This window comes from Dipteris shenzhenensis, chromosome 7, assembly GCF_047967505.1.
Source record: "Dipteris shenzhenensis isolate YYH24624 ecotype China chromosome 7, Dip_SZ_1.0, whole genome shotgun sequence".
NCBI classification, from domain to species: Eukaryota; Viridiplantae; Streptophyta; class Polypodiopsida; order Gleicheniales; family Dipteridaceae; genus Dipteris; species Dipteris shenzhenensis.
In genome coordinates, this window is record NC_141602.1 from 53,419,810 (window position 1) to 53,445,489 (window position 25,680).

The window sequence follows — 25,680 nt, forward strand, 5'->3', positions numbered from 1 at the left end:
ATCATCTTTCTCCCCCTGTCCGCCAAGTGGGAATGTATGGCAGCCCTTGCTAGGGGCCGGGTCTGTCAGATACAGAGTGGGCTCATGTGGAGCGCCTACAGATTCTCATGTTATCACGAATGATTCGCAAATAGGCCGTCAGTTCCTCACCAGATCATCCAAACTAAGTTTGGGTCACCTCAATTGCAGCTCGATGTAGCATTGCAGGTTATTACCTTTCCCTATATCTAGTCAGGGGGATACATGCATTGCACCTCTAGAAGGCAGCAGATTACCGTGGCTAGCATTGTCCTCTTCTATAGCACTATCAACTGCAAGTGACCAAAGATGTTGGTTCACACACACACACAGAGGTGGTTTAAGCGACTGGGGCTCCACATGGATAGACTTCCTCCCTCCAGTAAAGTATTGACCCGCCATTCTCCCCAATCCGGCATCATGAGGTCAACCAGGTCATACACTAGGATCTTCTACATGTACATACATTCCAGACCTGGTTGGAACCGAATGAGTTCCCAATGAAGCTCATCTTCTACAGAGATCCTTGCCTACATATCTCAGAGGAGGGGTTTATTTACCCACTAGGATATACGCAGATTCATCTACCCCATTCACTGAGGATCTCTATTGGGCAGTTTCGGGTCTCTTCACATAGACTCCATATTGAGAGTGACATGGCAGAGGGTTTACCCAAGGAGAGATGCGTGTGACCTACAAGAGAGAGTCTCAGATGCCCAATGTACTATGAGATTTGAGGGCGCTTCTATTGCTTATTCAGAGAGTTGTTATCCTGCTCTCTCTCTTTTCCAGACCAGAGATGCTTAGCCGCCTTCATTCACGAGGCGGCCAGACACCGTGAGTGCCTACTTCAATCTCAGAGACGGGGGTAGTGTACCCTGGTAGACTCTTCTTATAGCATGATCACTGAGCTTTTCCAGCCATACCATATAGGCTCCCACCCCACAGATCTTTGCCACAACCGCAACCCAAAGCTAGTAACACGACAACTCAGACAAAGAGCTGACGCACATATAACACTTGGGGACATTCCCTCATTGTCAGAGTTGGAGCACAACCAACAGGGAGCACTATAGCCCTTGTTAGACATAAAAGCAAGACCACGACACAACATAGGACTTGCCCGTAGGCAACCGGCAGCATTCTGTCTCTGATTTCATGCTCCCACTCCCTCACCCTTGTTGAGAGAAGATAGAGGGGACCTAGTCGTGACGCTGGAGCATATTCCACTTTGTCCTCTAACAAAAGATTGATCTGATGATGAGTGATGATGTAGAGGATTGTTCTGATATTACTATGTAGCATTTACCTTTTTGCTTTATGCATGGGTGTTGATGCTCAGTTAGTAGTTCCACCCTTTCAGCTTGCTTGTATCAGGTTGCTCAATCTCAGAGTGAACCAAAGCTGTGGCCCTCGTGAAAAAAAGCAATGGTATCGTCCATGGATCTCATAGTAGACTGGGCAGACACATAAGAAAAGTTTCTCCGTCTCAACCTCCCCTAGCGTGCATAACTTCCAGATCTGTTGCTCTCTGGGTATGCCTACGGCTCTCCTTGCCTCGATCCTCAGCTGATGGGACGAGACCCGCATCTATCCAATGGCAATCCTCAGTGCATGTGAGACTCCTCTGTCCTCCAGGTACTGGGGTCTAATGATGAGTCCATCCTCCGATACTCTCAAGAAGTGGTCGTGATAGAACTGGATCTTGGTGGGGAACTCTTGGTCCCCCCCCAACCCAAATCCGAGACATATGGAGATGGTAGAGATCTAACCATATAGTACGGTTAATCTCATCTCGTGGGATCCGCTCACGTGGTGCATCCATGCTATACTGAAAGAAAAAAAGCCGGTCCATCTAAATACCGTGACTAGCAACCAATACTGTTTCAAGCCCACTATTCGCTAGCCGTCTGAATGACTCTAGTGCCAGCCTCAGTCTCCATGCAAGTAGGGGCCCAAACTCTGTGGAGGAATGTAACTATCTAAAAAATAACATCAACCTAGAGAGATGTTATGGCAAACTCTGCATCTGATGGGGGATTGAGGGCTTACTCTGAATCATCCTAGATCCATAATCGCATGTAGCCGCTCAAAACTACTCCACTCTGTCGCCAAGAGATCACTCTCCCAAAGAAAAGTGTTGCACACACGGCGATCGGTCTTACTAGGGTGTCGAAAAGCCAGCTCCTCATCGACGGATCCTCAAAGTGCACCTGAACGCACTGCCTCTCTAGGGTCATCGTGAAAATCAGATCTGTAAAGATTGTCCCCAGATATGTGTAAGACTGCACTATCTCCACCGGCTCACCTCCATAAGAGATTGATCCACTTCCATAACGAGGTTTGCATTGGGCTCTATCTGCTTGAGATGCCCCGACACAGGGATTTCCTTCTACGACAGATCAAAGATCAGCAAGAGGTGACCAGACCATAGGACACAGAAGTTGACCAGACATAGCGGCAGGCCACAGATTTCTATGCATTTGAGTCAACTCCAGGACACAATGGGGTGGAGGAGGAGCTAGCAGATATGCGGGCAGTATGGATTGCCGAGAGAGAATTGCAAAGGCCACCCGTGGCACTAAGGGCGACCAAAGCACACTCGATTGAGGTCCGACCTATCACAGCTTTTCTCATAGGAGATTGCCCAAGACGAGGGGTCACTCTGAACATAGCTCAGAAGGTTCAGAGTTTGAGGAGACCACGCCACCTCCGCCACCACAGCATGAGACAACCAGACAGACGCAGATCCGAGACATTTTCACCCCTCATAGACGAGCCAGCACAATGCCAGGTTTCCGATTCTGAGTTCCAGCTCCAACTCCAGCTCTTCATCCTACTTCAGATAGTACAGGATATGATATGATATGGCATGTTTTATATTTGGTTTTGCTAGAACATTTTAGCTCTTTATTTCAGCACGGTACTCGGCAAGGGCCTTAGCACGCCCTTTGCTCCAGCCCTTTGTGGCTTGTATGATGGTGTATTCTACACTTTGTCCCATAGGCCCGCGAGGCCTCCTATGGACGTTAATATTTCTTTCTTTCTTCTTTATTTCTTTCTTCTTACTGTGCAAAGTCAGGTAAATTTCTTTCAGGTCATACGTTTTGGTCACATGCTTTGGGTAGTAGGGGTGGGATTCGCATTGCAGTTTCAGATTCTCCTCTCTCCCTGGTTGTTGAACATGGTGTCATTTTTTCCTCTAGAGCTCAATGGGTCATTCTTTTGATTGGGGGACATAAGGTTGGTTTTCTCAACCTTTATGCCTTTAATAATTGAGGGGACTGTGTCCTTTTTTTGGAAGGAACTTCTCTCCTGGGCCCCCATTGTAGATTCATGGATTATTGGAGGGGGCTTCAACATGGTGGAGTTCCCTTTAGACAAGAAGGGGATAGAGAAGGAGGAATTCACTCTTTAGAAAGAGCAGCTTGGGATGCCTTCTTGTTGCAGTTTAGTGGGGCACAGATGTTTGGTTGGATGATTCCTTTCACACTCCGTCGCAGTCATTCCAGTTCTCATGGTTAAAGAGAAGGCCTTAGATGTCCATTCCATGCACGCATTGACAGATTTTATGTTGATGATTGGGCTTTGGATAGAAGTGGCTCAATATGCACTACTCCTAGAGTTTCTACTTCAAACCTCTTTTTAGTGGTTTTGATGATCTCTACCTCTCCTCCTTGCCCTCTCCTCTCCTCCTTGCTCTCCTCTATAACCTCTCTTTCTTGCTCTCCTCTCCAATCCTCCTTGCTTTCGTCAGCCCTTGCCCTCTTCTCCTTGCTCTCCTCAAACCTTGGCCTCTCCTCTCCTCCTCCTTGTCCTCTCAAGCCTTGTTGTATGAAATATGTACTAATAATAATCTTATATATATATATATATATATATATATAAAATTAGCCTTAAAAACCGAAACTCCATTTCCACCGTTTCTTTTAATGGCTGTAACTCCGAAACATCGTTTCCCGCACTTCCCCATTTCCAAAACTCCTGGGAACTATGGCAACTACACAGAAAGTGCTCCTCTGTCTCCACATCCTCCAAGGTGCATAGTCTACAGATCCGTAGCTCTCTGGGTGCACCTCTGTGTTGGAAAGGTCACCTCCCCATCTGTAAGCCCCCATATGAGGAGAGCATGGGGGAGGGAGACCTAGGGCATGTGCCCAAAAGACTCATGGTGGAGAGGGGGCTGCCACATGGGCAGCACCTCACAAGGAGAGGGCCAAAGGGGCTGCCACATGGGCAGCACATGGGCTGCCATGTGGGCAGCACAGCAGCCTGGCAGAGGCACCTCAAGGACTGTGCATACCGGCTGGAACAGGCCCCTTACAGAGGTGCACAGGAGGGCGGACTGAGGCGACATGTGGTGCAGCCAAGGCGCACACGTGTGGGCAGTATAGGGTGCCAGAAAGGGGCACAGCAGAGGCGGGTGTACCAGCAGCAGGGTCGGCCATCCTGGTTGAGCTGGTTGGGCTGGTTGGAGCCAGCCAAGCAAGCCTTATATAGGCAGACAGAAGGGGCTGGACTGCCTTGGGAGCAGGGCTAAAGCCCTTGGAGTGTGGGCCAACGGCCCTGGAAAAGAGGGCCCTAAAAGGGGCTGCCTACAGCATGTATTCCTGCAGACCAGGGTCGGCCAAAACAGACCCTGAAGTCGGCCAGTTTGGGTCGGCTATTTTGTGTTGGGCTTTGCCCTATAAAAGGGGGCCCTAGGGGCCTCCATAATAACCAATTGGAGCAGCCCTCAGGACATGCAGACAGGAGCAGCAAAGGGGGAGCCTTAGGCCTACATTCAGGAGAACAAGGTGACCTAGGAGAAGCTGAAGACTGAGCTAGAGTGGCTGCCTACCTAGGCTGGCTTCCGGACAGCAAGGTGGAAGGGATCAAGACAGAGAGTCTACATATGCTCGAGGTGGAGCACGTGGGCTCAGAGGTCTGAAGTGTCAGGCTTGTAGTAGAAGGAACTTTTGGTATTGTATCCTGTCCTAGTTTCTGGACGGACGGAAATATAAAGTGTTGCTTCTATATTTGTCTCTGAGCATTGTCTATTTACTGGCTTGCACATCTATGCACATAAGTTAAGAAGTTCGTGATTCCACACCCCATGCACACATTGTGTGAGCTCCTGGGCATTACTGTCAGTCTTCCGCTGTGTGTACCCTCTGTTGGGTCATTTCTAACACTGTGGCTCTCCCTCCCTCAATCCTCAACAGATACGACGAGACCCACATCTATCGGATAACGATCCTCAAGGCATGTGAGACTCGTCTATCCTCCAAGTACTGGGGTTTGATAACCACTCCATCCATACTCTTAGAAAATGATCACGGTAGAATCGAATCTTGGTGGGGAACTCCTGGTCCCCACTCCCCAAGTCCCCGAAGTGTGGAGCTAGAGTACGTTTAACGGTATGATACAATTGATCTCATAAGGTGGAATCGGGTGGTCTGGGGTATCTAAGTTGTACTGAAAGAAGGGGAGATGGTCCATCTCGATGCCCTGGCTGCAAAACCATTTGGATATGCGTGCATATCACGCCATGCTACTTTTTCTCTTAGCTAGGCGTATAGACGACTAGTGCCAATCTTGGTAGTCTCCCTCTAGGTAAGGCCCAGACCCTGTGGAGATAATTCACCGTCTGGTGTCATGCCGAGCCGAACTCTTAACTATATGATCTGGTGGGAGACCGAGGATATACTCTAAATCATCCTGGATTGCATCGTCACCTACAACCTCTTGAAACGCCGCCACTCAGTTGTTGATGGATCAACCCCCAAACGGTTGTTGCGTACATGGCCATCAGTCTCACTAATGTATCGAATAGCCAGCCCTTCGTCAGGGGGGTCCTGAAAATGTGCCTGAAAGCATAGTCTCTTGCATTGACATTCCAAAGAAGGATTGGATCAGACCCACAGGAACAAATCTACTACCTATAGCATGAAATTAGAGAGCTCATGCTTATGGTTGCAGCTCTTGGAAGAAAAGTGGAGAAGATGGAGAGTAAGCACAGGCAAGAGATTATTGCAGAGATTATGGAAAAATGCAGCACATCCCCACCAACACCAACACTCGTTTCTACGGTCAAAGAGATGATCACGACTCAGGTTAGCTCAGCCAAGGAAGAGATGGCTATTGTGGCCAGCAATAAAATTAATAAAGCAGATGTCTATGCAGAAGTTAAAGAGCAGGAAACAGTAGTACATAACAAGAAGATACTACGCATTGGGGGGGTTGCCCAAAGATTGTTGTGGTGGCTCTAGTGAGGATGTAGCTCTCACAGAAGATGAGAAAATAATATGCCTCAAGAAGAATATACCTCAAATCGAATGGAATGAAAACCACATTAGCTACATCGCTCAAAAGGGAACACAAATGCAGGTTTATTTCAATGAAAGGATAGAGAGAGTCAATATCCTCCGACACACAAATAAGCTCAAGGGTACAACGATATGGATATCTGAGGAGCTCACTCCGACTTAGCTCAAACAAAGGAATAGCGAACTCACCAAAGTCAAGCACGCACGTAAAGCTGGAAAATGGGCAGTATATCGAGATGGAATAGCATTAATCCGAGATTTCAAATCTAATCCTAAAGACCCTCAGTCTTAAACTGATGTAATGAAGGCCTTCCTGATATAGGACTACAACTTAGAATTGTGGTATAATAAGCTCGAGCTGAGTTGCCATGTTCGCTCCTCGACCCTCTCTAGTTTATCCAGATGATGTAAGGATTTATGTTTTGCACTTTGTCCCATAAGCCCATGAGGCTTTCTGTGGACGTTAATAGATCTCTCTCTCTCTCTCTCTCTGTGGATGGACAGACGAGATCATGAGCTCTATCAGGGTCAAACAAGGGTGCCCATTGTCACCTACTTTGGCCTCTACATCGACGAGCTCGAGACAGTGATGCAGGCACAGAGTGGGGTAGGTTGCTCTCTAGCGGGCACACTGATCCGGATATTACTTTATGCAGATGACATGGCTCTCTTGTCGTCCTCAGCAGAGGGGCTCTAGAGACACCTTGATGCACTGCAGTCCTTTTGTGAGTCTCATGATTTGAAGGTCAACTTGGGTAAAATGAAGGTTATGATCTTTAATACATCCCGAGTCGTCATGCGCAATGAGCATTTTACTTTTGAGGGGTCCCCTGTTGAGGTAATTTCATCATACACTTATCTGGGGGTCGTCTTTTCCGGACCCACCTTCACCATGAGACCCGCAATGCAGGCGCACCTGAGCAGAGGATATGCTTCATTGGCTAGACTTGAGAGCCAATGCTTCCGCTCTCATTTTCAGGATCCACGGACCAAAGGGTTGCTTTTTGACTCCTTGGTCTGCCCTGCAGTGATGTATGGCAGCCCATGTTGGGGACCAGATTTGTCGGATACAGAGTGGGCCAGGGTGGAGCGGCTACACGTTCTCATGTTATCACGGATGATCCGTGGTAAGCCATCTGTCCCTCACCAGATCATTCGGGCGGAGTTTGGGTCACCCCCATTACAGCTAGATGCTGCATTTCAAGTCATTACATATCTATATCGAGTCAGGGAGTATGGGGATTACACATCCGGGCGTAGCAGGATATCATGGCTAGCACTGTCCTCTTCTATGGCACTTGCAGCAGGGGGAGATCAGAGGTGTTGGTATGCACGCACAGAGAGATGGTTTGCAGGATTAGGGCTCCACATGGACAGACTACCTCCTTTCCAGTGCACCATGGATGCTCCTTTCTCTCCCCTCCTATCACACGAGGTCAACCAGGTTATCCGTGAGAATCTACTACAGCTACACACATTCCGGACTTGGTTGGGCCCGAGTGATGTTCCAGTGAAGCTGGGCTTCTACAGAGATCACTTCTTACATATCACAGCGGAGGGTTTCATTGATCCACCAGGATACACGCAGATTCACCTACCCCACTTGCTGAGGATCTCCCTTGAGCAGTTCTAGGTCTCTTCACACAGACTTCGTATCGAGAGCAGCCGAGCAGAGCGGTTACCCATGGAGAGGCGCCCATGCACACTATGTGACATGCAGGAGGTTAAGACAGAGGGACATTTCATCTTTAGATGTCCTGTTTACTATGAGATCCAAGGACGTTTCTATTGCCTCTTCAGAGATAGTTATGGGATGTTGACTCGTGTCCTCTCCTACCCAAACCAGCGATGTTTGGCTGGTTTCATTCATGAGATGCTCAGACATCAAGATAGGATACTCCGAGCACGGAGACAAGAGCAGACTTCTCCCTTGACTAATACCTCTCAGAGCCCTATCATGGAGTTCTTTCAACCAGATCACATAGACCCCCATGAGGCAAGACCTCGACATGACCGCGACCTAGAGCCTGTGACCCGACAGCTCAGACAGAGGATTCACTCACAGATCACACTTGGGGACATCCCCTTCTTGTTTAGGGTCGGAGCCCGACCGACGGGGGTCACAGTGGCCTTGGTTAGACGCACAGCTACAACCAGGAGACGTACCAGGATTGCACCCTTGAGGGGACGACAGCGCTCTATTGCTGACCTCATGCCTTCGCTTCCACAGCCTCATCCATCCTGATGTTCTGTTGCTGACGATGATGATGATGGTTATGATGGTGATGCCGACGATGATGCTGAGATTGATATATATATATATATACATATATAGTCGGGATATGACTATGCTGTACTTACGACTTAGTACTGCCATTTTGCATTTTATTGCATTCTGCATTGGTGTGGATGCTCGTTTAGTAGCTCCACTACCACAGCTCATTGTATTCAGGTTTTTTCACCGTCTCATAGACCCATCGGTCTTCCAAGACTTTAATAATCTAATAATCTATCTAATAATCTATCTATCTATCTAATAATCTAATAATCTAATCTATCTATCTATCTAATAATCTATCTATCTATCTAATAATCTTATAATCTATCTAATAATCTAATAATCTATCTATCTATCTATCTATCTATCTATCTTATAATCTAATAATCTATCTATCTATCTAATAATCTAATAATCTATCTATCTATCTATCTAATAATAATGTATCTGATAATAATGTATCTATCTATCTAATAATCTATCTAATAATAATGTATGTATCTATCTAATAATCTATCTATCTATCTAATAATAATGTATCTGATAATAATGTATCTATCTATCTAATAATCTATCTATCTATCTATCTATCTAATAATAATGTATCTATCTATCTATCTATCTAATAATCTGTCTATCTATCTATCTAATAATCTAATTATCTAATAATCTATCTATCTAATATACCTTTGTAAGACTAGAATAAGTCCAATCATACAAATTTAGATTTTTGTTGTTCTAAAGATCTATCTATCTATCTATCTATCTATCTAATAATCTAATAATCTATCTATCTATCTATCTAATAATCTAATAATCTATCTATCTATCTATCTATCTAATAATCTAATAATCTATCTAATAATCTAATAATCTAATAATCTATCTATCTATCTATCTATCTATCTATCTAATAATCTATCTATCTATCTATCTATCTATCTAATAATCTATCTAATAATCTATCTATCTATCTATCTATCTAATAATCTATCTATCTATCTATCTAATAATCTATCTATCTATCTATCTATCTAATAATCTATCTATCTATCTATCTAATAATCTAATAATGTATCTTTCTATCTATCTAATAATCTAATAATGTATCTTTCTATCTATCTAATAATCTATCTATCTATCTATCTAATAATCCATCTATCTATCTAAAAATCTAATAATCTAATAATCTATCTATCTATCTATCTAATAATGTATCTATCTATCTATCTATCTATGTAATAATCTATCTATCTATCTAATAATCTATCTATCTATCTATCTATCTATCTATCAATCTATCTAGTAATCAATCTATCAATCTATGTATCTATGTAATAATCAATCTATCTATCTAATAATCAATCAATCTATTTATCTATCTATCAAATAATCAATCTATCTATCTATCTAATAATCAATCAATCTATCTATCTATCTATCTAATAATCTAATAATGTATCTATCTATCTATCTATCTAATAATCTAATAATGTATCTATCTATCTATCTAATAATCTATCTATCTATCTATCTATCTATCTAATAATCTATCTATCTATCTATCTATCTATCTAATAATCTAATAATCTATCTATTTATTCATTATCTATCTAATAATCTCATAATCTAATAATCTAATAATCTATCTAATAATCTAATAATCTATCTATCTATCTATCTAATAATCTAATAATCTAATAATCTATCTATCTAATAATCTAATAATCGAATAATCTATCTATCTATCAATCGATCTAATAATCAATCTATCTAATAATCTAATAATCTAATAATCTATCTATCTATCAATCTATCTAATAATCAATCTATCAATCTATCTATCAATCTATCTAATAATCTATCTATCTATCAATCTATCTAATAATCAATCTATCTATCTATCTAATAATTAATCTATCTAATAATCTATCTATCTATCTATCTATCTATCAAATAATCAATCTATCTATCTATCTATCTATCTAATAATCAATCAATCTATCTATCTATCTAATAATCAATCTATCTATCTATCTATCTATCTAATAATCTGATAATGTATCTATCTATCTATCTAATAATCTAATAATCTATCTATCTATCTATCTATCTAATAATCTAATAATCTATCTATCTAATAATCTATCTATTTATTCGATATCTATCTAATAATCTAATAATCTAATAATCTATCTATCTATCTATCTAATAATCTAATAATCTAATAATCGAATAATCTATCTATCTATCAATCGATCTAATAATCAATCTATCAATCTATCTAATAATCTAATAATCTATCTATGTATCAATCTATCTAATAATCAATCTATCAATCTATCTATCAATCTATCTAATAATCTATCTATCTATCAATCTATCTAATAATCAATCTATCTATCTATCTAATAATCAATCTATCTAATAATCTATCTATCTATCTATCAATCAATCAAATAATCAATCTATCTATCTATCTATCTAATAATCTATCTATCTATCTATGTATCTATCTATCTATCTAATAATCAATCTATCTATCTAATAATCAATGAATCTATCTATCTAATAATCAATCTATCTATCTATCTATCTATCTAATAATCAATGAATCTATCTATCTAATAATCAATCTATCTATCTATCTAATAATCAATCAATCAATCTATCTATCTAATAATCTAATAATCAATCTATCTATCTATCTAATAATCAATCTATCTATCTATCTATCTATCTACCTAATAATCAATCAATCAATAATAATCTATCTATCTATCTATCTATCTAATAATCAATCTATCTATCTATCTAATAATCAATCTATCTAGTAATCTATCTATCTATCTATCTATCTATCTATCAAATAATCAATCTATCTATCTATCTATCTAATAATCAATCAATCAATCAATCAATCAATCTAATACAATCAATCTAATCAATCAATCAATCAATCAATCAATCAATCTATCTATCAATCTATCAATCTATCTATCTATCAATCTATCAATCTATCTATCTATCTAATAATCAATCAATCAATCAATCTAATCAATCTAATAATCCATCAATCTAATCAATCTATCTATCGATCTAATCAATCTAATAATCAATCTATCTATCTATCTATTTATCTAATCAATCTATCTAATCAATCTAATAATCAATCTATCTATCTAATCAATATAATAATCAATCAATCTAACTATCTAATCAATCTAACTATCTAATCAATCAATCTAACTATCTAATCAATCTAATAATCAATCAATCAAACTATCTAATCAATCTAATAATCAATCTATCTATCTATCTAATCAATCTAATAATCAATCAATCAATCTAATGAATCTAATAATCAATCTATCTATCTAATCAATCTAATAATCAATCTATCTATCTAATCAATCTAATAATCAATCTATCTATCTAATCAATCTAATAATCAATCTATCTAATCAATCAATCTAATAATCGATCGATCTAATCAATCTTGTAATCTATCTATCTATCTAATCAATCTAATAATCAATCTATCTATCTAATCAATCTAATAATCAATCAATCTAACTATCTAATCAATCAATCTAACTATCTAATCAATCAATCTATCAATCTATCTATCTATCTATCAATCAATCTATCACTCACTCAGTCACTCAGTCACTCAGTCAGGCTGTCTGTCTGTCTGTCTGTCAATCAGTCAGTCAGTCAGTCTGTCTGTCTGTCTGTCTTTCTATCTATGTGTGTGTGTGCGCGCGCGCGAAACCTCTCTATTAGCATAGGCCCGCTGCTGAGGAAGATAGGAGGACTATGTCATCTGCATGCAATAATATCTGTATTATCAGATCAGCCAACAATGATCCCTAACCCTTCATACGATCAATAAAGATCATGATCTCACCGATGTAAAGCCCAAATAATGTCAGTGACACATGGGCATCCTTGCTTCACCCCTATCGTGCTCTTGATCCACTCTGATAAGCCTCCGAGAGCACTTACTCTCCCTCAGAATGACTCGTATAAACTCCTCACTCCCCATATCATGTCTCCTTGAATATGTATCTCTAGAAGTCGTCTAATCATGCAAGAATCGTAGGACTATATCGAAGGCCTTCCGAAAGTCTACAAAACATGCATAGACTTTTTGGGATCTCGACCTCATCTCCTCGATGACTATCTGCAAGGTAAAGATGTGATCAAGGGTGGAGTGTTGTCTCCGAAATCCAACCTGTCCCAATGCTCTCTGCCCACATTTGCCCGTGTGAAGATCGGGCCTGAGAAGACAACGCCCAAGTATGTGTAAGAGTCAACTATCTCAACAGGGTCGCTATGCACCGAGAGCAGTTCCTCTCCGCCGGCGACCCTGTTGAGATAGTTGACTCTTACACAAACTTGGGCGTTGTCTTCTCAGGCCCGATCTTCATGATGCGCCCGACCATGCAGGCCAGGATCAGCCGGGGCTACGCCGCTCTTGCCAGGTTGGAGCGACAGTGCTACCACTTCCACTTCCAGGACCCGCGGACCAAGTCTCTCCTTTTTGATTCTTTGGTCCGCCCAACAGGCATGTACGGTAGCCCGTGGTGGGAAGCCGACCTTTCAGACACAGAGTGGGCTCGAGTCGAGCGCCTACAAATACTGATGTTTGCTCGGATGATCCGTAGCAAACCATCGGTACCACACCAGATCATTCTAGCAAAGTTCGGCGCCTCACCCCTACAGCTTGATGCGGCTTTCCAGGCTATCACTTATCTCCACAGAGTCAGGGATTTCAGCTCCTCCGCCAACGGTCGCCTCAGCCGACCTTGGCTAGCCCTATCCTCCTCTATGGCCTGATCCGTTGATGGGGACCAGCGATGCTGGTATAGTCGTCTTTCCAGTTGGTTCACCCGACTGGGCCTCGACTTAGACCGGTTGCCTCCTTTTCAGTACAGCCTCGACGCTCCACCATCTCCCCTCTCCCCCACTGACCAGGAGGTCAACCGGCTCATTCGAGCGGATCTGCTCCAGCTCCACACCTGGCGGACATGGTTTCTTCACTCCGAGCTTCCTGTGAAGCTCGACTTCTACCGCCGACACTACCTCCAGATCTCACAGGAGGGCTTCATCACACCTCCGGGTTACACACAGCTTCATCTACCACATGCGCTCCGGATCTCCCTCGGTCAGTTTAGGGTTTCGTCACACCGATTACGAATCGAGAGCGGATGCGCAGAGGGTATCCCACGAAAGGGCCGCCTTTGCCCACTTTGCGACTTGCAGGAGATCGAGTCGGAGGAGCACTTTGCTTTCAGATGTCCTATCTATTATGCCATTCGAGGCCGGTACCACTGCCTCTTCTGCGACGGATTCGGCCCCCTCCTACACATGCTGCAGTTCCCGGATCAGCGATGCCTAGCCGCTTTCTTACATGAGATGACTCGCCACCGAGATACCTCTCTCCGAGCACGGCGACACGCGCAGCACACACAGCGTGAGGACACCCAACAGCCCATCACTGATTTCTTCCAGTCACAGGATACCTCTCCTCAGTCTAGCCGACGACGCGGACGTGAGCGAGAGCCAGAGCCACGACAGCTGCGCCAGCGGACAGACTCACACATCCGGGTCCATAACATCTCGTCTCTGCTCTCTGCCCGCCCCACCGGGGTTACCGTTGCCCTCATCCACAGGGCCACCCGCCGCCCCCGACGATCGAGCTCGACTAGGTTGCGTGACGTCAGAGGCCAATCATCTATCGCAGGGTTTTTTCCGGCCTCCCATTTGACGGCCCCTCTATGATTGGTCTCTGACGATCACCACCTGCACATATATATTGTATCTCCCCCCTCTGCCCCATTTTTGGTGCCCCCCCCCTTCTTTTTTGTATCATCTGGAGGTAGACACATATTTTTTGTATCAGGACTAGACACACCGTCCTTCATAACGTCTTTTTTGTAGAAACGGTTGGCTGGCCCATTTTGAGACCGCCACCGTTATGCTCATTGTATCAGTTATCTTTAGTCTCATAGACCTTCACGTTCTCCCGAAGAATTTAATAAACTTTCTTTCTTTCTTTCTTTCTCTCTCTAGTACTGACCCATATATCTTGGCCAATGTATGACCATCATGAGGGTGCGGTAATTCCCATTATCCATTGGATCTCCTAGTTTGTGAATTGGCACAATAGTGGTGGTACTCCAAGCAGGGGGGAACCCGTGGCACGCAGCGTCATTGAACATCGGTGCTAGGATCGTGACCAAGATCTCATGTCCATGTATGAGATGCTCAATGCATAGCCCCTCCTGGTCTTGGGCTCCCGATTGTGGAGTCGACGTAAAGTAGCCCGTACATCATGTAATGTGAACAACTTGCATGTGGTGGGTCTAGGGAGGGAAGACATGTCCGGTGGTGTATGAGATGGGACATCATAGAGGGATCTCGCATAAGTCTGCCAAACATCAAGATCTGCAATGGGGATAGGTGACTTTCCTTCAGACGAAAGTCCCCAAGCAAAGATGGAGTCACCTCCTTGAAAAGATTGAATCGCCTCATCCATCCTATGTGATTCTTACGTCGTGTCAAGCGCCAATAGATCCGATGTGCCTCTAGCCTCATCAGATGTCCCAAAGCCTACTCTCGTGTGAGGTGAGATCTCATCTCTCAACACTCGTCATCAAACCATGGATTCTAGGACATCTTCCCGGATGGGGAGCAAGCTGTAGAGCGAGTCATGGCAAAGGACCTAGTGGCAGCATCCTCGACCACCGAAACCAAAATGTCTGAAGCATGTGAAAAGTCTGTGTCATCTCCCAAGTGGCTTGATAGCTCGTGTGACACGTGGCCCATGTACACTACATCCTGAGCATGATCAAAGTGTATTTGAATACGGGTGAAATTCAGCTGATCCTGTGCTGCTACTGGCGTAGTGGTCGATATGTTAAATGCCAAGTAGGAGTGATCCGCGCCAAGTGGGGGAGGAGGGACCGTGAGGTCATGTACTTGTGTCACAAAGGTTGCGGAGCCCATCAGATAGTCTACTCTACTTGTCCCCCCTCCATGTAGGAAGCAAGTACGTCCTCCGCATGCCAGCCATCTAAGAAGGCCGTTATATATGATTAGGTCATGCACTGCTCCCATCTCCAGTAGGTGTCAACTATATCATATGACCTGTGCATCCACTTAGTGTCTCACTATACTGAGCTGCTAGGTCGATCTCCGGTACTCTAAGACGGTAGTCTCCGAAGTCAAGCAAGTTAACTTATCTAATAGGATTATCTCCCCTTGCCTAGAGAACTCCATACTGTCATCATATATCATCTCATATGGGCTGTGCCCCTCTATGGTGACGTCATGGGCATATGATGATGTATCTAGAGGAAAGTAGCATACTGCAATGAAAATTACACTTGAATATTGTGGCTGCAACCGGACCTACATGTGTCGTGCATGTTCCTCTCTACACATCACATATATGAGCCGCCGAGACACCTAAACCCCCCGACCCTCAGACTCTAGTGTCTTCCTGTAAGCTAATTTCCACGTGTACCATGTTACCGTTGGCAGCCCTCTCACTAAACTCTCGTGTGTCTTCATATAGAAAATGATGTCTCTATCATTGTATGTCTATGAAAAGCCTCACGGATCTGACGAAAGAGTACCACTACAGTTCCATACAGCTATCTTTACTCTGCTTTGTGGCACAATCATATCGATCCGACATCATCATGTGCTGCCTGCATCCCTATCTTCCCTTTCCTCCCTTTCTGGTCTATCCCTTACAATGATTTTACCATCTCTATAAACAGCCCATTTTCCCACTTGCTTTGCTCCCATAACTCGAACCATCCCTAAAGCTCTGTATCTCTCTCACTCCGTAGACCGGCCAACCTAGGTGTCAAGTGAAATGATGTCTCTATCAGTGTATGTCTATGAAAAGCCTCACGGATTTGACCAAAGAGTACCACTACAGTTCCATACAGCTATCTTTACTCTTCTTTGTGGCACAATCATATAAGTTCGACATCGTCATGTGCTGCCTGCATCCCTATCTTCCCTTTCCTCCCTTTCTGGCCTATCCCTTACGATGATTTTGCCATCTCTATAAACAACCCATTTCCCCACCTACTTTACTCCCATAACTCAAACCATTCCTAAAGCTGTGTATCCCTCTCACTCCGTAGACCGGCTAACCTTGGACATTAAATATCTAGTCATGATGGTCTTGTAGTTTTTCAAACTCATGGTATCCCCTTGCCTTATGGATCGTGATAATGCTGGTAAAGGAGTCCACATGTGAGAAAAGTAGATTCATTACATAGCTTTGCCAAAATTGAACTAGGATACTACGCCCAATGCAAAGTACTCAGAACGTAGCCCCTTGTGTAGCTTGAGAGTTGCGTGTTTGACATCACCGATGGTGAAGAGTCAGCACGAGGTGGGGCGTAGGTTGGTAGGAGGTGTCATAAACGATGTGGGGTCAGAGAGACAGAGAGACAGAGAGAGAGAGAGACGTTAGAAAAGTGAACTCTCACACGGAGGGTATCCCGTAGCGGAAGACTGATAGTTAGCCCACGAATTACACGCGGAAGTGGTTCCTGCTTCATCAAGTATGTGTACTTCACAACATTCATGTGTATGAGCAAACTAGCAAATAGACTGTGCTCAAAGACAAATATAGAAGAAACACTTTATACTTCCGTCCGTCCACAAATTGGACAAGATACAATAATAAAAGGTTCTCCTACTAAATGCCTAGCACCTCTAGATCGCTAAGCCTGCCTATTCCACTAAGTGTATGTAGACTCTCTATCCAAAGCATCCCTCCACCTAGCTGTCCGGAATCTCAGCCTAGGCGGGCACCTCCTTCAAGCTTAGTCTGCAGCTCTCCAGCCCTCTTCTCTCCTCCTCCCAGAAGATGCTGGTCTGCTGCTCCTTGGAAGGCTGCGCCACGTGATGATTTGTGGTGTCACGATCTGTGACGTATTCCCTTCTCTATATCTACACTTATGGATGGTTTGATGAATGGACACTTGTGGAAGGGTATGCCCTTTCGACGGGACACTTCCTATGAGGCACAACCCTTGCCCTTTCGACGGGACACTTCCTGTGAGGCACAACCCTTCACAAGAGACATTCCTATTGTAATGTACCCTCTCATCAAGGGTCACACCCTTCACAAGGGGTACACACCTCTTCATGCACATACACTTTGAAGTACACACCTTTTCATGCGTGACTCTTCACTCTCTATATAAGAGAGGCCCAATTGTATGGATGACACACTACAGACACTCAAGCAATACAATTATTCCTTGTTCTCTGCTATTTCAGTCTCCTTTCTGTTCCTTAGCACATTTCTAAATATAGTAAATCTAGGATTTCTTACAGTGGTATCAGAGCAAATTTCGCTCCTACCTGTAGGAAATGCCCTCCACCCGCCTATCTAATACATCTCTTTCCGCTAGAAGGATATCCGTGCACATTGTGCATGGAAGAGATGGAGAGAATGAGCGTTAAAATTTTTAGCGCCAACCCTACCTAAAGTCATCAATGGCCTCTCCATCTCCCACGCATCACGAGTTGATGTGAATGGACACGACAAAGATCGTGTCTTTTCATGTGCTTGGGCTGTCCCAAAACCAAGGGACGCACCTTTTCCACCATCGGGCACACCTTTTGATCAAGAGTCTTGACTCCTCACCCAAGGGACACACCCCATCGTGGAAAAAAGGACACACCTCTTCATGTGGGGACACCCCTTTTAAAAACAGGGACACACCCCTTCATGAAAAGGTGCACCTATTCCAAGGGTCACACCCCTTCGAATAGGCACACCTTTTGGCACCAAGCACTTATAAAAAGGGTACCTAGAGGGGTTAAAAAGGAAAACCCAGCCCCAAACCTTAGGTCTACACTAGATACCCAAGGGTTAAATAAACCCACCCTTTAATTTTTTAGGGAAACCACCCAAAGTAGGCAGCCCAAACGAAAAAAGGGCGCACCTTTTCAACGCCCATGCAGATTTTCGTCATTTCGCTCAGCCTACCTGCGCAGCCCCTAGCCTCGCCAGTTCACTCAGCCTACCTGCGCAGCCCCTAGCCATTTCGCTGCCCTGCTCCCCTCGCCATGTGCAGCCTTAGCCTCGCCAGTTTTCCAGACTTGTTTCCTGCCAGCCTGCAGCGCGAAAACAGCGCCAGCCAGCCTTTTCTGCCGCAAATCAACCTGCAGCCTTGGAAGCCCGCCATTTCTGCCGCGATCCAGCCTGCAACCAGTTTTCGCCATTGACAGCCTGCCTCCCCCCCTTCTATTTCGCCAGTCTTTCCTGACATCAGCAGCCTGGTGCGCCAGCCCCTATCGCGATCCAGAATTGGGTGCCTTGCAGCCTGTTGCGCCATAGACAACCTGCCCCTTTGTGGCGCTACATTCTCCTACCAGATCAGCAGCTGTTTCAGCCTCCTATCACGATGAAGACAGCCTGTTAAATGCCAGGCCCAGATCTGCTCCTCCCCACCCATTGCAACATGGACCTCCGGACAGAAATCTGCAGGCCTCTTCTACGCAACAATTTGGCAGATTAAATCATTGCCAGGTGGAGTCTTTCCATTCTACTTCTAAGGATTCTCTTGTCATTATCAAATTACAGCAAATGAAAGACGCTTCCTTAAAGCATGGAAACCCTCTGGTAATTCACCCAGCATTTCAAGGACACCTCAGGCATTATCTACCACACAATATCGTGTTCAGATTGCACAACCAGCCCATTTCGGAGCTTTGGCATCTTGGGTCTTCTGTGTCACGTGCCCTCCTAGTGATTTGGACCACATCCTATACCTTTTGCGTGAGGCACCTCAGCTACATTACTTCCTCAGCACAGTCCAGGTTGTGTTCCACGAGACACGAAGATACCCAGAACCCGATATTCCTCACGAGTGTGCTGTCCATCTTTGGAGACAATTTTACCCCTCACCTTCGGCATCTCCAGGGTACTCTCCACCTCCTTCAACTCCCAGATATCCTCCTATATAGGTTGTACCTTCCCCACGACAATATTTACACTCCGAAAGCACTCCTTCTCCTGGATATCCTCCACTTCCGACAGCAACTCCTTATCCCTTCTCAGATCCGTGGACTTTGCAACCTACTCCTGTCCTCTCACGAGTAGTAACACCACTTTCAGCATCACCAGTGTTACCTCAGACAGAACCTCCTTTACCATACTTCCACGGGTGGTTCCATCCTGCCTCGCCTGCCCTCTCCAACATGAGCAACCTCAAGGAGCAGCCCGAATCCTCTTCCACGAATGGTACAAACTAGAGCGCAAGTTCGTGCTTTTCTCACAAGGATCTCTGATATGTCGCAACGCTCGCGTGAAGCCTCTCCAGAGATCAAAGACTCAAGTCCAAAAAAGACCCCTGAAGTCAACGTACAAGGCGAAACACTACTGCAACTTCAAATTTCCCAGCTTCAGGACAGCATCTCCGACTTGGTCCAAAAAGTTCAACAACTTCAAGATTCTCGCAATACCACACATACAGAGGATGACGTGACGCAACCAAACGACTATGCGGATTCATTCCCACCAGAGGTAGAAAACACTGAACTACGTGCCCTCTACCGTTTACTTCAAGCTTCCAAAACTAAAATACTTGGCATTAAACTTTCGGAAGCCTACACTGGTCAACGAAATCGCCGAACAGTTGACCAATGGCTCGCAAAATTGCGCATGTACTTTGATACTGTTGACCTCTCTGAAGGCAAAAAGATTGCCTTGGCAACCTCCCTCCTCAAGGATACAGCTTTTCTATGGTGGCAAAGACGCTTAAAGGACGGCAAAAGTGTGTTAACATGGGAACGTTTTGAACATGTGCTCCGCAAGCAGTTCATACCTGCCAGTGCGGACTTCCAAGCACGTTCAAAACTCCGACAGTTGGAGCAAACAGGCTCCCTGTCTTTCCTACATCTCTCAGTTCACCACATTGGTGCTGGAGATTGATGGTTTAACTGAGGATGATCGCCTTCATGCTTTCATCTCGGGCCTAAATCCCTCGTTATGCATTGATGTCCTTAAAGCAAACATCACCACTGATGAAGACTTACAGCAGTACCCTGACATTTTACAGCAGTATTTTCAGAATTTACCTTGATATTTTCTACATCAGTTCATTATCTTCACCAAGGTCTTATTTTGAGTGGGAGGGGATGTCACGATCTGTGACGTATTCCTTTCTCTATATCTAGACTTATGGATGGTTTGATGAATGGACACTTGTGGAAGGGTATGCCCTTTCGACGGGACACTTCCTATGAGGCACAACCCTTGCCCTTTCGACGAGACACTTCCTATGAGGCACAACCCTTCACAAGAGACATTCCTATTGTAATGTACCCTCTCATCAAGGGTCACACCCTTCACAAGGGGTACACACCTCTTCATGCACATACACTTTGGAGTACACACCTTTTCATGTGTGACTCTTCACTCTCTATATAAGAGAGGCCCAATTGTATGGATGACACACTACAGACACTTAAGCAATACAATTATTCCTTGTTCTCTGCTATTTCAGTCTCCTTTCTGTTCCTTAGCACATTTCTAAATATAGTAAATCTAGGATTTCTTACATGTGGGGCCTTGGGGCCTCCCTTTTATAGGGCACACGGCCCTCCAAGTGAACCGACCAGGAGGGGGGAAAATAGCCGCCTCCTGCAGCCCCCCCCGGCCTACTTCTACAGGTCCATCAGCCGACATGTTGGCTGGCTGCTCGGTGCTTTCTATCAATTCAGACAACAGGTTTTGCAGAGGTGTTTGAATGAAATGATTGCGAGTTGTCAAACACATATACTTGAACTTAAGAGATTGCAATAAAGCTGGAATTAAGACTTATACAGCTTAAACACAAAGTGACATCATTGGAAATTGCAATATGATTGAGGGGCCAAGACGCCCCCCCCCCGCCCTATTCAGGCTCACTTTATTCTTGAGAATGGAGATACAAGACCAAGGTGCAAAGCACCATCCAAACTGATGAACTCAGTGAAAGCCTAGGACCTAGATACAAGACTCAAGAGCATATGTACAAGGTAGACAATAGAAAGGAGGACTCCAAGCTCAGGTTTCAACTCTTGGCTTGCCCAATCCATAAGGAAGAAGCCTGCAACAATCACCACTTACATCCAACATTAGAGGCAAGCACTAGTTTCTAGAAAGATAGTAGAAACAACATGAATAGTGCTGTAAATGAGATAAACTTGACAATACAGAGTCCCTTCGTGACTTGACCCTTTTGTAGATGAAGTCCTTGATGCCTCTAAAGCTCCCTTGGGTGAGGAGAGTGTGAAAATGGAGCTGGAATGAGAACAGCTCAGAAAAACAGCCTGTAGGCTAGAGAGAGAGAGCCTTTACGGAGTGATAGCTGTAGAGAGAGAGAGTGCCAATGCTCACCCCAAGGGAGGGGATGTAAGAGAGGAGCTGCTGCTGTTCCAAAGGTGCAGAGAAAGGTGGATTTCTGCAAGGGTAAGGGGCTGGAACAGTAGAGAGAGAAATTTTGCAGTAGAGAGAGAAAGACTGTAGCACGAGAGAGAAAGGGGCTGTGGCTGCTCCAGATGCTGGCTGCTGCTGTTCCAGAAGAGCTCAGAGGGGGCAGATTTCTGGAGAGGAGGGGCTGAGAGAGAGAGTGTGCTGCTGTAGAGAGAGAAAATGCTGCTGAGGTGAGAGAATGGCTTAGGGAGAAGCTGGCTGCACCCAAGGAGCTGGAGAGGTTCTGCTGCATCAACCAAAAGGGGGAACCAAAAGGGGGCTAGACACTTGGCCTGCATGCCCTATCATGCATGCTGCCACATGTGTGGGACAGGTGGACTGACCTGCCAGCTCAGATTCCATGTGGCAGTCTGCCAAGTGTCAGCTGCCACGTCACTCCCAAAACCCCTAAAATTTTAAAGTTGTCAGAACACACCCACGGGTTCCTAACAGCTTGGACTATCTACTGACATATTCTAAGGTCATAATTGAGCCATACTGAGCTCATTTGTTTGTCGTCTTATCTTGTATCTCCATTACTCTTGGCATGCTGCCAGGCTCACACCCAAAGCTCAGGGAACATTCTCTTGAATGGTTCCTAGGTCAGTATGCAATCTGTGCTTTGATTGGTCCCATGTTTGGGTACTCAGGTGGAGTGTGGTTTCCAAATGTCCCTCTCAAGGAGAGGCCATCACTCTTGTGGGTCACTAATGCCCATAACCCCAAGCAAAGGGGTCCACCCTCAAATGCTAGACCTAGTCCCCATTGACCGTAACTGAAAGTAGGAAAACATTTCATTTCTTAATAAGCATTGACACTGACACCTACCAGCCCAACCCCCCTTTGTTTCTGGCCTCCTGTACCGTGCTGGTCCTCCTCTATCCAGTCAGCCCCAAATTCTGCTCCAACTCCTGCTGCAAGGGTCCATGCCATGTAGCCGTACAATTACGCCACCTCCACACTGTCCTGCAGCCATCAGATCTGTACTGCAGCTCCCATGCTCCTTGTGTGGTCATTCATGATTCCGTACACCCTCAGGCCTCCCTTACCAGCCAGGCATGGTGTGAGGTGTGCTGTCCACATGGCAGTCTGTTTGCTGCCCATGTGGCAGCCCCACACCTCTCTCTCTTGATGTCTGAATGGTGCTCACATGGCAACCAAGATGCCGCCCATGTGGCATTCCCTCAAACCCTAGGTCCACCACCCCAATGCTCTCCTCGTTTGGGTGCTTACAGACAGGGAGGTGACCTTTCATATTCCGAGAGAGAGAGAGAGAGAGAGAGAGAGAGAGAGAGAGAGAGGGAACAAAAGGCCTAATCGAAAAAAGAAGACACTTTCTAAGCAAAGTTACCCTTTAGTTCTGATTAATATCCGAGTATACACCCTTTCACATCTTGCAATAAATCAACGACAATAGCAAACATATCCTTACCCTTACATATCTATGTTGATTTGTTAAGATGTGTGTGAAATACCACGAGGCATGTCCAAGTCCTGAGACTTAAACGTGAGATGACAAAATATCCTAATATTTGTCTCTTCAAATATGAGGTGGCAGCTAACTCTTAAGATTCCATACATAAGTCACTAGTCACTAAGCTTCAGCTAGTTGTTTGAGATAATGCCCCAGAGTTAAGGCACTGAAACTTTGGTAGAAATGAGGTTAAGTTCTTATTTACATCTACATACCATCTTGTGGACCAAATTAACCTGAAATATTCAGCATGCATCTCAAATTTTCGGGTGGATTCTCACTGTATAAATTCCAGCCAACATGCTCCATAATTTAGGGTATATATCATGATCATAAAAAACGATCATAATCACAAACGTGATCCCCGGCCAAAGCTGTGTTACAGATTTATAGCTTCAAAGAGTATACATATTGACAACATGCCGGAAACAAATAGACAACAAAATCTCATGAGCAAATCGGGCATGATACTCACAGCAAGGAAGTAACCATTCTCTGAGAAAGATATGTCAGTCACAGGTCCAGCATGCCCTTCAAACTGGGCAACATTTTGCTGTTGCAACCATGAATAGCCATTTGGGTCAATACATTCCGACAAAAATCACTCACAATGGAAAGACACTCACAAAACTAATGTTCTGCAAGGTCATAATAGCAGATAAAGATATATAAAGTAGACATACCTGAGACTTGACATCCCAAATGCGTACGAGAGATTCAGCAGTTCCCATTCCCAATATAAGCCCATCAGGATGAAAAGCTGCTGAGGTGTACCCGTCCTGCATTGAAGGCTCACTCACCTGCATGAATTTTAACTTGTATTTGTTTAAACCACACTCAAGATGAGAACCATGTCTCTTGACCAATACAGTGCAGCTAAGTACAACAAAGATTCTGTGAGAAGCTGGTAAACGGAGAAAATTTAAGTAAAGTCTATTGATTTAAATATTAGCCAGCGTCCCTAAATGCTGTTGGCGCAGATGCCTTTATAAACTTAAATCTGTTTACAAGAGAAAGGAGAACAACAGCATCTGTTCTCAATGTAAAGGCTCCTCCCCAGAATGATCCAAAAAAATGATGTTTCCAATAGATCAAAGACACTACTCCAAGTTCAACTGACCTGAGCCAAACACTCTCCTACTGAAAGATCGTAGAAACACCAGCTTTTGTCGGAGGATGCTGTTACAAAGAAGTTATGTGTTGCATGTAAAGTCACAGACCTCACCTGAGAGCACCGCATGTAAAAGAAATCAAAGGCCAAACTATGATACAGAAGTCTTTACCAGCATACTAGAGTGTAAATCCTAAAGAAAATGTCACACACCAAAAGCGAATGTACATAGTGACCCAAATAATGTTATGAAAATTTGATGGATGAGATGAAAGAAAATTCATCGCACCCATGAGAAAAATAACCATCAGTAGTAACTTTCAAAATCAATACACAAGATAAAACCACACGCTCACTCAAAGATGTTAATTGTTATCAATAATAGAGAATGTACATCAAAAATTTACAAAAGGTCATTCTAGACTGCAGAACTTGTTAGAGATGAGGTCAATCAATGTCTTCTTGCACACCTTAGAAGACAAAAAGATAAAGAGACACTTGGAGAACCTAAGCCTAATAAAATGAATAGAGTGAACCGGGAGGGGGGCTTGGTATTTAAGCATTTTCAAACCTCATGTTTAAAATACTGGCAAGTTTACTGAACACAAACATACTTTAAAAAACATTACTTTTGGATGTCATGGAGCTACAAAACTTTACAATTGTATTTCCCTGTTTACCCCAGGCAGCATGTAGAGAGACATGTATGTCCTCGGTCTACAAGGTGGGGGTGGGGAAGATGGGGAGGGATGATCCTGTGGAGCTGAATACAGCCTAATGGACCAAGGAAAAACATTAAAACAGTAGCCAAAGAAGTAACATGCAAGGCAGGGGCAGCAATATTAGTGTCACTGCTAATAGTGTGTCTAATGTCATGGGAATGCCCAAGAAGTTTCCATGACTTGGGCACACTAAGTGCCATAGCACTGCACAAGGATGTGGACAAGGGTGTCACGACTCTCTAGAATGTGGTAGAATCTATCCTAT

At 44.1% G+C, this 25,680-nt stretch overlaps 1 protein-coding gene across 1 annotated transcript in view; it reads right to left on the bottom strand.

The window, feature by feature from the left end:
* The window catches only part of LOC147900497 (pre-mRNA-processing factor 19-like), an 82,796-nt gene that overhangs the window by 9,870 nt on the left and 47,246 nt on the right, over positions 1-25,680 (bottom strand). The window contains exons 12-14 of the mRNA XM_087376982.1: positions 24,703-24,807; positions 24,266-24,382; positions 24,058-24,135 (exon numbers count right to left, since the gene is read on the bottom strand). Coding sequence (XP_087233108.1) covers positions 24,058-24,135; positions 24,266-24,382; positions 24,703-24,807 — 300 coding nt within the window. The remainder of the gene's footprint in view (positions 1-24,057; positions 24,136-24,265; positions 24,383-24,702; positions 24,808-25,680) is intronic.